Raw genomic sequence first — 13,707 nt, 5'->3', positions numbered from 1 at the left:
TTAAATACCCTAAAGCAAGTACCTATTAAGAGTAATCATTAGGCATACCTATTAATAGCAACTTTGTATAAGGAATGTATACAATCAAAACATGCTCCATATTATGTCAGCATGTCAAATAAATACAGTATGTATCCCCATGCAAAATATGAAATATATAAAATTATATGAATGCATTTTACCATTAGTTTATGGATTGACTTAATGTATATTGTTGAAGAAATATTTATTATGACTAAAATATTTACTTGTATTGAAAAGAATCATAAACCTAAAACTTACTTGGAAATCACTTAATATATTACATTCACTTTACAGATGTATTTCTTTCATGCATCTATTTAATCAGCATATTTGTATCCCAAAATTTCATTTCATGATTTTTAAAAAATATTCAGGCATTTGTTTTTTAAAAAATTAATACCATGGTAAGTTGTAAGATATACAGAGTTGCTTAAATCTATGCACAAAATCACAAAAATGCAATATATCTTTAATCTGAAAAGAACAAACAACTCATTGCACTCTGGAGGCAGAGTTGTCAGAGAGGTGATATGTAAATTGGGTATAGAAGGAAAAGTAGGAGTTTGCCTAGTACAAGAAAAAGCAAAGGAAATTCTAGGCTAAGGTAATTATAGCACCTGCAGTTTTCCACAAGCTGATTCTCAGAGAAATTCTTTTCCCTCCTATCCTGTTTTCTTTTTCTTGGCCATTCTCCTATCTCTATATACTCTAAAGTAAAAGAAATCTCAGTACAGCAAAGTATAAAAAATGAACCCAAAGAATACCACTCTTACTGTCTTGACTAGATTCCTACCACCGGCAAATTTCTTTGTTCTCATTAAATGGCCCAATATATTATATCATTTAGATATATCAAACTAATTTTAAAATTCCTCAGTTTGTAAGTTATTTTCACTCTTTGCTATTTATTGTAGTCATTTCTAACATTTTGCTATCACATGTAACAGTATTATGCACAAGTTTGGATTATTTTAGTTTTTGAATTGTTTTTCATCATTGAATTGTTTTTTGTCATTACTTCAAAAAATTCAGAGTATGGATATTACTAAATCATGGTCTATAAACATTTTCAAAGCTCCCACTGTGTAGTGTTTTCAACAAATATTATAATAATATGCACTGAGCAGCAGTCTCTGGTAGCTCCTATGGTACAGATTTGTACTCTCCTTTTTCTAGGCACAGTCATGCTTCTTATATGGAGGAAAGCCGTTTTCTTTGCTAATTCAAGACCCTCTGTGTCTCTCTCACCCTGTTTCATAATTTTAAAAGCCTGGGTAAGGATGAAAACACCCAAAGAGGAAAGCCACTCATGGGCCAAACCCTTAGTCTGTGTTTGGGATTTTACTTTTGCTTTATCATTTTCATTTTATTCTCTTTGTTCCTAACTTTTCATACAGTGCCAGTCAGGTAAATGAGTATTTTAAGTGCTAATAATTTATTTCCTGAGTTGAGTCTGAAATTCTTTACTATTAATTAGATACCTATTCCTTTTTAGTCTGACTCATTTCTTTAGTTTCAAACCATTTCAGTTTTCTTCTGCTTATCTTCTCTGATCATCTGTCTAGTGTGACATCAGGTTTCTACAGTCTTTCAACAACACTTAATATTATGAATCATTCTGTTCAATAAAGATTTTGAAAAGTTGCTGGGTACTAACACATACTGAGGTCACTGGGTCAAAGTAAGTCTTTTATGTTATACCAACAATCCTATTAGAGTTCAGGTTGGAGGAAGGCCTTTGCATTTTGTGCTTTGTCTAATAAAGATCATAAAAACTAACTGGTCATTGAAATTATTGCCTTGCTTTAGAAAACTCATGAATTTCAATTATGTGCAGTTCTTCCACAACTATGTATCTACAGTGGGCAAACACTCATCTAAATTCTTACAACTTGTTCTTCAATTGTGGTCACACAGTTCATCTTCACATAAATTTATATGTTTCAAGGTAAATCAATCCCTTTGAACACAGCATATATATTACCTGATGAAACATTTAATGTAAAGGGTCATAATGTGCTATATTCTTTACAAAATTCAATTTAAAAATGTATTCATCTATTACTAATATTGAAAAAGATGGTATAAAAAACTGGAAATACAAAGAAAAACTCAATTTTGTATTTACATGTATTGTGCCTTCTCATTTAAACAAATTGACAGCACTTCGTATGTCACTATGATTACTGAATAACAAATTATATCACAGTCTCTTAATACACTAGTTATTTTAAGTCATTGGGAGATAGTTAATTAGCAAGCATAGCTTTTACCTTGAGAAGCATTATTACTAGAAACACTAAACAAAAACACAAAATATTCATAAAACCAGATGTCCTTTTCTTAGGTTTCATCCCAAAGGACAGACAAAAATTTAAATATAAGAAAAAAAATGCATTAACACAACAGAATAAGATGTATGTTTTTTTTTAAAATCTGACTTCTAAACAGAAAAAGCCTATCCATACCATTAGAAATTACATTAAAGTGATTACATTAAAATTAAATAATTGATAGATATAATGTTCATCATAAAATTTCAAAATATAAAAAGCAAATGTCAAATTTATTGTTTATAGCAAATTTATAGATCAAAGTTGCTTTATATATGTAAAAAAAGTATTTCAAATCAATAAGAGGACAGAAAAATAGATCTAAGGCAGAATAAATTCAGAGACCAAAAAATGCAAAACAAAACAGGCTGAAATTAGTAATTAATGAAATAAAAATTCCACAAAGAAAAAGTAACTTATGTTAGTAATCAGAACAAAGTGAGCACATTTAATAATTAGTCCTAACTATAATTCTACTTATGTGCCTGAGACCTCAGACTGTCATAAAATCTGATAATAAAAAATGCCATTATATGCAAATATTAATACCAAGTCATTGTTAGGAACTGAAAAGGTGTATAAACTTGCATGGATTTGCAAAATTCAGGACAATTATTCCTTTCCCATTAAACTGATAACCATAATAAATTTAATTCCTTTAATTCAAGTTCAAGAAATGAGTGTAATATGCCTTTCTGAGCAGTTTATTTAGTTAACATTTCCTAATTCCACTTGTAAATACTTTACTTCTTCCTAAAGACATTAAAGATTAACTGTTGATAGTCTAAACAAATTTTATATTTTTATTAATTGGGTTTTCTGCTCATTGATTTGAATAGTAACTGTTTTTTTTTTTTTTCTTTTCCTTCTCTGGTACTGGGGATATGAAGCCCATGCTAGGTATACATCCTAGCACTGAGCTGCATCCCGTCTTTTTTACTTTTTATGATTTCTGAGGCAGAATATGGACAAGTTTCCGAGGCTGGACTAAAACTTGTCATTCTCCTGCTTCAGCCCCATGAACCTCTGCGCCTAGTCAGTGTTATCTACAGACTGGCAGAAGGGAAACTGTGTCAGATCTTGCATCAGTGTTTTCTGTGCATTACTTACATGCAGTCTCACAATAACTTCCTAAGTGTTCTCATCATTTTAAACCAGAAAGTTGAGGCTTGCAGATTCAATAACATGTAATAGGCCTATCAAGAGGTTAAGCTTATATCTTGTCATAGAGCTCTGTCTGAAGCCAAAGTTTGAATGTTTCTAGTAAGGGCACTGATATAAAAAAATATCAGTAATAATTTTATTAATGCTTTTAAAATAAGTTGAAGTGTTTGTGGTATTATATGTGAAAAAAAGGCAATTTAATAAGTGACTAGTAAAAATGAATAGCATAAGCTTGGATTTTCCACTTCATCTTTGTGTACCTCTGGGTAACAGATTTCAGCTTTTAACTTGCTTTTCTGGTATTATCAGATGACTAGATGACCTTCTGTGTAGGAACCATAATCAAAATATTGACATTGATGAGGCAAGGGAGCCAACACAACAGACGGCCAGTCAATCAGAAATGACACCAGTTCTAATGAACTGCAGAAATATTAGAACTGCTGTAATAAACTAAGAAAACGATGTTTTTCAATATGACCATTTCATTTAATTACAATTTGACCTATAGAAGTCTTTGTGTATATAAATACTGTAAACAATTATTTCACCATATTATATTTGTGAATATTGTAAATTCAATTAACATTTTTAAATTTCATACTTATGATCTGTTACTGATTGTTATATTAAATTAACTGAATTTCCTAAATAGTGATGTATCAAATATTATTTTCAGCAGTGCTTACAGGAATTTAGAATAGAGTCAAACTCTCAAACCCTCAAAACTAAGTAATAGTTGTAGAAGTGTATTCAATCATTATTGCATAAATTTTTATGACATGGAAATATTTTAAAGAGAACATCTTTTTTAAACTATTTTAAGGTGAATTGCAAAACACTAGCTATTTCAGAGCAAAGTGTGCCTTATCGTTTAAAAGGGGGAAAAAAAGGACTGAATAAAATTTCCAGAAACATTATATACTGGTGTTCAGTTTTTGTTTCCTCATTCTTGCCTCAAAGAACAGAGGAAATCAAATATAAATGTTAGACGCTGCTTTTGAAAAGCACACATGAAGCTAATAGATATTACAGCGTGAACTTTGAACTTATAACTTAATAAACTGAAATAATCATAATACATAAGAACTAATTAAACTCTACAAGAATCAATTAAACCCTACAAGAATAAATTAAATCCTACAAGAATGAATTGAACCCTACAAGAATCCTATAGCAGTTTCTCATTAACTATTGGTTTCCAAAATGTAAGCTATTAGGAAGGCTAATGCAAATTTTAATGCAAAATTAATATGAAGATAAAATATATTCTTGATTTTAGAAACAATTTACAAGGAATATGTATTTTAATGTACCAAACAACTCTAAGTTAAATATGATTACACCTGAAATAACAGTGAGCTAGAGATTGCTTAGAGGTTCTAATTCTAGAATTTATTTGGTAAAGGTCATATAACTTCTTTGGGTCTGTTTTATATCATCTTTTAGAGACAGAATGTATCACAGTCACTTAGACTTTAGCTTATTTAGATGCTTACATTGTAATGTATAGAGCTCTTTGAGCCAAATCTCTATATAATGTATTTCTTATGGAATAAAATATAGAAATACAGGTAAAATGCCTGGTACAATAATGAACATGTAACTAAATACTCAATAGTTACAATAATTATATAAAGAATGGAGGTAAAGTATTTAACTTTATTAAATGATCACTATGGTATTATTCAGATAAAATTTCTCTGATAAAAACTACATTTTTATTTGTACAGAAATATCGACCAGTTTGTCAGCAATTTAAGGAAGGAGAGTTTTCAGATTTTTCTGTAACAATTGATCAAATTTAGGAACTAAGACAGTAAAAAGAACCACCTGCCTTTATAATCCCAATATAAAAATCAATCATTCCATAGAGACACGATAGTAACCTGTTTATTAAAAATCAACAGCAAAGGACTGACTTGGTAAAACTACTTTGAAATTTACTTAAGGGTACATGTGAATGATTCCTTAGCTCCTGCAGAATGGGAGGAGGTGGAAAAGGGCGCGGGGTGGGGGGGAATTTGTGATTCTCAGATGGTATTGTTTAGATGGTCTGGAGATTGAATCAGAGGAGTCTATCTCCACTTCATAAAGAGAATTCCCCTTCCAACTATGGACAGATAGTTTTTTGGCAGGAGCTTTACATTATCAGGACAAGAAATCTCATCTTCAAGTAACATGAAGAGGAGGAAAGGGGAGTTTCTTCCCTTAGCTCTATCAGAAGGATGCTATATGTATAGCTCCATTTGCTTCAACTCAAGCTTCTCTATGTCTTTCCTTCTGTGCCCTGGGGCTTGAACTGATCTTGCTTGAGCCAATCATCCAAGATAAGGCTACTTCCAGAACATCAATTCAACTAAATTCCTATCTTAAAATTCTGTTTTGAAGGGACTGGACACTCCACCAACAGAGTAAAAACCTGACAAGTTTAAGTTCACAATAAGAATCTCTGCTGTGCCAGCTCTTCTAGCCTCTTTATATCTTCCCCTCACAGAAACTTCAGAATTTAGGGTGTGTTCAAAAGATTTGGGAAGAGATTGGCAACCACTCTATTGCTATAGTCATCCCACAAACCAAATTTTCTTCTCCTCAAATTTGGGTTAATATGCTTTTATTTCTTCTGGCTTTGTATCCAAGTTTCTGTTCCTCCATGCCCACCCTTTCCTTAGATGGCAAAGAGGTATTACAAAGTCATTGCATCATTAAACCTGAAAATTCTTCAAATTAAAATTCTACAAATGAGCTCAACATGTAAATTAACCATTGTGAAGATATTGAAAAAAAGGATATATCAATGAGAATTTTGATATTGGTATATTCAGAAAAAAAATGAAGTTATAATATTTTGGGGAAAATATCTCTGTTCTGAGGATCTTCTCTTGATATTTTTAAAACACAGAGATAAGGCAATAATATTTGGCCTCATTTATTTGAAAATTAGCATCATTTTTGAATGGATGAGGAAAGAGGGAAAAGCCCCAAATATGAATTTGATCTAAGGACCACTTGTTATTAATTTCCTGGCATAGAAAGAAATATTATAATTTTAGAATAAAATGGCTTTGAATATCACATTCAGTGACTTATATTTATATTTGCAGAAGAATTTCACAAAAATACTCATGTAGTCTTGTTTAACAAAGGTAAGTCAATCCAATAGTTTCAAAATAAATACATGATAAAGTATTATTTCTATTAATATATGTTATAGAATGTATGTTTTAATAGTAGTATATTAATAACATATGATGATGTCAATAGTATAACATATAAAAATGGATCAATAAATGCTTCTCTGATAATTAATAGTTCTTTAGAAAGAAAACAAAATTATTCAGTATTGGCAGAGATTTTTTCAGGCTAGTTGATTAATTTAAGGAAAATTACAGTAATTATTTCAGTGGCCTGCTTCCCATTATTTCAGTGGCCTGTTTCCAGTAGATGACCACAGGGAAGCAATTTTATGTAAAATTCTCAGAGCATTCCAGTTACGTTTTAAGTAGTATTTGTGAAACATAACCATATTTTATGACTTTTACATATCACAGCAGAGACTATATCTCCCAATGAATCATGTCCCATAATGTGTCTGATTTAAAATGCTATTTATAAATTAAAGTCAATTATTTTTATATACATAATATGATATTAAAAACTCTTTGTCTTGTTTGTGTATTTTAAAATATACTTACGGGTTATCCAAAAGCAGTACTATGGGATTAAGTTCTTTCTTTGGTCTATAATATGCCCTGAGAGGAACAATAAAATTATACAATCCATTTCCAGCTGTTTCAGCTGCAACTATAATTAGTTTATTTTTGAATCCATAGGCTTTTGCGTCCTCATAGTAGTTATGCTGGCAACTCTAGAGAAGAAAAATTATACAAAGAAATGCCATTTTTAAACTCCACTAAAATTTGGTAAAATAATTTAGGATATCTGGAAATGTAAAATTAATTAATTAAATCCTCAATTTGTAACAAATTTAAAAATATTTACATTTGTCTGTGCCCAGTTCTCCAACTTGAGTTAGGAAACAAAAGTGTGCATGGGCAAGGTAAATAGGTAGCTTGATGTTGAAAGAGGAGGAATGTGTGTGTACTCAAGTCCTACTATTATGTGAAACTTGCTGCCGCTAAGTGACATCTGGGAATTAATACTGAAACATTACCTACCTATAACTTTCATTTCCCAAAATACAGCAATATTATAATTAAATAACCTTAAGGATATTTCCAGTACTGAACACCTGAAGTGACAGACTAAAAAATGAAATTAAATAAAACAGAAAATGAAATAAAACAAAACAACAAAAATCCCTCCTAAATACTTCGCTGAGCTTTCAAGATAATGATGCAAATACTCAAAATAATAATAATACCAATAAAACAAACAAACCAGAAGGACATATTACCAAAGCTCATTTTTAGCTAAAGGACACTTCACTATTTCCTGAGTCTAGAATTTGCTGGAGTTAACATTACTAAACCAAAACTATTTTAAACTTAAATGATCTTTATAGAAAACTGCTTTGGTGTTCTGTCCTTTCACTTCTTTACCCATGTACTTGGGGCTATTTTTATTTGCTTGGGTTCAGATTAGTTCTCTATGGATTCATCACATCTGGAATATTCTTTGCCATTATTCCTTAAGAAAAAAAAAATCATAAAACACTGGCGGAAGTGAAACACCAAGAATAAACAGAAACAATAAACAAGATAATTAGACCCACAAAGATTATAGTTTTTGCTGTTATTATGTTCAGAATATAAACTATGCATGGTTAAGAGGTTTAAAGAAATAAGAGAAAGAACTTAAAATATGAACAAAATAGGCTACTTCAAATATTCAAGGCAGATGTTAAAAATAATATTGCATCTATTTCTATATATTTTCTTAAACTGTGCTACTGAAGGGACAGCTGCAGGACTGAGTTGAAGAGATTACCTAAAAGGCAAGACAGAGAAGGAAAGGTATAGAAAGTAGGATGGAAAAATTAAAAGACCTGGAAGACCGTGTGAGAATAGGAAACAAATATTTAATCAGAATAACTGACAAGGAGATAAGAATCAGAAAGTAGCATTATTCAAGTAAATGCTTTCTTTCTTTGTCATTTTTGTGACTCAGTTTCGTTCATTAATTCATATTACATTTTAAGTTCTTCCAACTTCCTGGTCAGTTTTAAGAAAATTGTCTACAGTAAAGTTCACAAAGCACAGTGTTATGACTGAGGATTTTCTATAAGTGATAAAACAAACAAACAAAAAAATAAACCTCCAATCCTCAGGAAACTCAGTGAATCCCACTTCCAACAGAGAGAAATACAAAGTCATCACATCATAATGAAAGTCTGGAACTACCAAGACAATGAGATCTTAAGATGAGTCACAGGGGGGAAAAGGACCTACCCATAAGGAACAACAATTTGAATGACAGCTGACTTTTCAATAGTACAAGAGGCATGATAGTCATTACATAAACTTCTTGAAGTGCTGAGCAAAAACTGATAGTCTGGAATTGAACACCAAACAAGATGTTCTTTCAAGAATGAGGGCAAAATAAAGACATTTCAAGGGAAATCATAACTGAAACTTTTGACAACAAAATCTATTTAAATAGAAATTCGAATGGCTGCAATCTAGGCAGCAGGAAAATGAATCCAGGAAAAAAAAAATCTTTAGTGTAAGAAAGAATGAAGAGCAAAGAAAATGGTAAAGAACAAGATCATTAAGTCTTCACAGACACTTGGAGAGTTACTAATTTAAGTAGATGGGAAGTCATATTAAGAAATAAGATCACTCAGAAGTCACAGAAGGAGAATAGTAACAGAAGATAGTTGATGTAGATCATTGAGAACAATGATATTTATGAAATAAATGAAGAAAAAAATGACAACATTGTTTATGGAGATATAGAAGCAGATCAATTATTAAGGTAAATCAGAGAGAGAAACTTTAGTGTTCATAAGTCCTAAAGACACCAGCCTTACAACACTGGAACAGTGTTAGCCAAACTGATCCCAACTCATACTCTTTGTAGAACAGTGGAGTCAACTGCATAACTCCATTCCATAATGTCAAAGTGGGCACCTATTTACCAGAGAAGTCCACTTCCAACCAGCCTCATACTACCCACATAATCATTAATTCTAGATATCACCAGCCAATTAGCAACACTGAAAACTTTGCATTATGAATATAGTAAAGAGACAGGGAATAGTCTTTGACTTTAAAACATCCTCTATTGCTCCCCTATCAATTCTCATCCCTGAAAGCTTAGCCTTCCACTGGATCAGGTCCCTTGGAGATGAATCATTTCTACTCTTTGGCCTCCTGATACCATATCCTTTTTAACTGTATATCAGAAAGAAGTGAATGCCACCAGAAGTAAGTCCAGGTTTCATGGTGCCTGAAATGTATGCTATTTTAGGAATTTTCTTTAAGTAAACAATAAAAATGCTACAGATAAAACAAAAATTATAGGAAAATTTAATTGTTGACAGGATTAATGCAGATAAATCATCCTAAAATTTAGGATTTATTGATGTTACCAGAAATACATACACAGCTGGTCAGAAATATCAAATGCTGCATAAAATAGAGATTGTAAAAAAATATGAAATGAAATAAGGCCTTGAGAGTTAGAATTATCCATTTCAATGGGCCCATGTGAATAGGAGCAATGGCAAAGATTTACAAAGCAACATCAGAGAGATAATGTCAGGAATTTTCTAATATTCTCTTAATCTTCCTTCTAAAGAATGGCAGCAACAGCCAACATTTATAAAGTTTATCATATGAAGAAATAATTATAATATCAACAAAGTGAATATAGCACTTATTCAATTATTGACTTTCTTATGTTATTATATTAAATACATTTAAATTTATGTAATCCTTAAAAAAACCCTATAAAGTTCATATTGAAGTCATACTAATTTTATAGACGAGCAAACTAAAATTTAGTGTGAAGTTAGTTGCTTATGTTGCACAACTTTGTAAGTAGAGAGCTGGAATTTTCAAACCAACTCCAAAATTTAGAGTAAAATAAATCCTTAAATTAGTATCATGCTTGAATCTCTAGGGGACATGTCAGGTTCTCCATTTTATCTGTTTTCTTATTTTTTAGGAGGAAAAATTTATATAGATTCAACTTAATAAGTGTATTGTGAAAAAGATCAAAAATGCTAACATTCTCTGAATTTTACTATCTTGTACAGCTTCTCTACATAATCCTGGCAGGAACTCAAAAGTACATAAAAATTTGGGGAAAAGAGATCTTAGGCAAAACAATTAGTTTCCAGTCCAGTCACAAATGCACTTTTATGTCTACCATGTTAAGATTATTTTATGTCAAGAGATACCACATGGAAATTTGATGCAAAAATGTAAATAAATAGAACACATTTGGTCAATGTGATTTCAGGAGTCTTTTAAAGGTTGAAGGTCCATGGGTTTGATATTTAGGCACTTCTGTTTTCCCCTTTGAAAACACAGCTGACTAATCCATTTTGTTAATTTAGCAGAAGCATGGAGCATTTGGGTAAATTTCAGTAAATGTAAAAAATAAAATTAACCACTTTAATTAAATTTACTTTGAAAAAAAACGATTTAAACACATTTTAGTCAAAATACTGTACAAATTGTTTAAATATATGCAATTGCAAAATTCTTTGATTATCAGAGAAAACAACAGCAAAAAATAATGCTTACCTTGTCTAACCTTAAGCAGCAAAATGGCACTTTTTCCTGAAGAAGATGACAAAAAGTGGGTGAACTTCCTATATATGGAGAGTAGGGTGGGTAGCCTTTAGCATAGCTGCAAAAAATATGAGACATTACCTATAGACACAAAATATGACATTCCTTATGGACAAGTCAAGCTAAGTTGATAAATTCTGAACATGTTCCCATATTTTGATGAAGTTAGATTTTATAATTCTTTATGTTGCAATTATATTTTGACATAGTTTAGAATGGGTGTTGGCAAATTATGGCCGAAGGATCAAGTCTTGGTTACTGTTATTACAAGATTTTGAGATTTAAGGAAGATTTTTATATTTTTAATTGTTGAGAAAAATTCAAAAGAATGTTTTCTATCATGCAAAAATTATATGAAGTTAAAATTCTGTGTCCATAAAATAGCTTTTTGTAACCCACGTATTCTCATTAATGTATTTATTGGGTTAGGGTGTCATCTGTGCTTCAACTATAGAAACAAATAGTTGCAAAAAGGATCATAAAGCCTCAGCTATTTACTAGTTGTTTCTATCTAGAAAAGGTTCTCAACCTTCAGCTTAGAAGATGTAGACACATTTTTAACAACCAGTAATGTTAACATTTACAAAATGTGTTTAATGCAAAATAGATTATTATGTGTAACTCTTTCAATATTTATCAGCCATAGCTGCATTACCAAAAGGAAGCAAGTGATTGAGTTAATTAGTTTAAAACAGAGATTTTGCTGGAAATGTACTTGAAATATTATCAAAGACATTTAGGTTGTTTGCTGACTTTTAAAAAACAGCCACCTGCATATTTTGGCTACACTGATTAAAAAAATGGGACTTCTAAAAAGTAGCAACATAAATGATGAGGAAATAAAAGAAAACTTAGTGAAAGCAATGTTCTTTTAAAGGGAAGCTATTGATTTTACTGAATTTACCTGGGAAGCCATGCATGTGAGACCTAACTGAAACTGTTTTCCAGACATCATTGGTTCAGAAGTCAGTGCACATTCTGCAAATTTTGAAGTTTGTAATGACCATTATTATTTCAACTTCTCTCATTTGTCTAGAAATAAAAACTTTCTACTTCTCAATATTTTCAAAAACATCAAGAATTTCAGTTACCCTTCAAAATGCTATTTTTTTCAAAGATATAGATTGTGAAGCCTGAGCCTTGCTTCCATCTTCGAATCCACAAATATATCTGAGTCCAAGGACCATTAATTTCTTTGAAAGTAGATTTAGTTTTGTGGATGCTTCAAAGTTTCTTATAATCAATGTAAAAGAAAAATTTGGAAGATTAAAAAACAGAGATCTTTCTAAGATTCAAATATATTTCAGTTTATCTTCATTCATGTCAACATTAAATGAATTTATATGAAAGCTGGGAAATATGTTAGGTGATGATGTTACCAATACCACTCATACCAGCACTACTAATAAGAACAACGATTACTATTTACTAGTTGCTTGTGGAGCAGAAAGCACTGTCCTAAGCATTTTCCTCCATTATCTCAATTAATTTTCATATAATGCTATGAGGCAGTAATTATACATAGTATACAGGTAAAAAAAAAACATAGGCCATATTATTTAATCCATCACTATACCTGGAGAGTAAGGTGGGTAGCCTTTAGCTTGTGTCTTGCAAATTTATAGCCACAGTACCTGAAACATCAGTATAAAGTGGAATTGCCATAGCAAACAAAGTCTTATAGACTCCATAGTAAAGCTGTGGAACACTATGATTTCTATTTTGCTGTGGCAATATAATATGTGGAATAATATAGCTAAACAGATTCTACTGTAGGCTAAAATATAGATAGATAGATACTGTAACATTATGGAAGCTTGGAAAAGGAGAGAATCCTTTTATTCATCAATTTAAAATATTATTGTTCTCTACTGAATGAAAAAGAATGCTAATAGTGAGATAAGGAAGAGAAGTATAACGGAGCAAGCTGCTCTTACACATCATTAAATAACTGATCAAACTTCAAAATGGATGTGGAATAAAAAAAAAATGATTGTCACAATTTGGCTATTTAGTGTCCCCAAAAGGTCATGTGTTCATGTGTTTAAGACTTGGTTCCCAGTGTAGCTGTGTTCAGAGGTGAGGCTTTTAGGAAATGATTGAATCACAGGCTTTAACCTGTGATTAAATTAATCCATTGATTTGATCTTTCCTCCTGTAACTTATGTTAGGTACTTAGATCACTGTAATGTAATGCTAACTACCACGATATAATAAAAAGTCCAACCATGAAAATGCACTTTATAGTCTAGGAATATAAACTTTTTTTTTTTAACAGATAAAGTGTATTTTAGAGAAAAATGAAATTGAAAAATATATTTTAAAGTCAGAAACATGAGGGCTTAGCATGCTTGGTAGTCCAGTAAGATAGTGACTAATACCGGGGTGACTTGGTAGAGCCCTGAAGGAATGATTCTAGAATG

The 13,707-nt window shown here is 31.1% G+C and overlaps 1 protein-coding gene across 3 annotated transcripts in view; it reads right to left on the bottom strand.

Annotated features, from left to right (window-relative positions):
* The window catches only part of Kcnt2 (potassium sodium-activated channel subfamily T member 2), a 375,357-nt gene that overhangs the window by 81,040 nt on the left and 280,610 nt on the right, over positions 1-13,707 (bottom strand). For all 3 annotated transcript variants that reach the window (XM_026409552.2, XM_026409554.2, XM_026409555.2), the window contains 2 exons: positions 11,237-11,342; positions 7,217-7,389 (listed from right to left, as the gene is read on the bottom strand). In XM_026409552.2, the coding sequence (XP_026265337.1) occupies positions 7,217-7,389; positions 11,237-11,342 (279 nt within the window). The remainder of the gene's footprint in view (positions 1-7,216; positions 7,390-11,236; positions 11,343-13,707) is intronic.

The sequence above is a fragment of the Urocitellus parryii genome, chromosome 9 (assembly GCF_045843805.1).
Source record: "Urocitellus parryii isolate mUroPar1 chromosome 9, mUroPar1.hap1, whole genome shotgun sequence".
NCBI lineage: Eukaryota > Metazoa > Chordata > Mammalia > Rodentia > Sciuridae > Urocitellus > Urocitellus parryii.
Note: the sequence above shows the minus strand (reverse complement) of the source record. Positions and strands in the feature narration are given on the sequence as shown.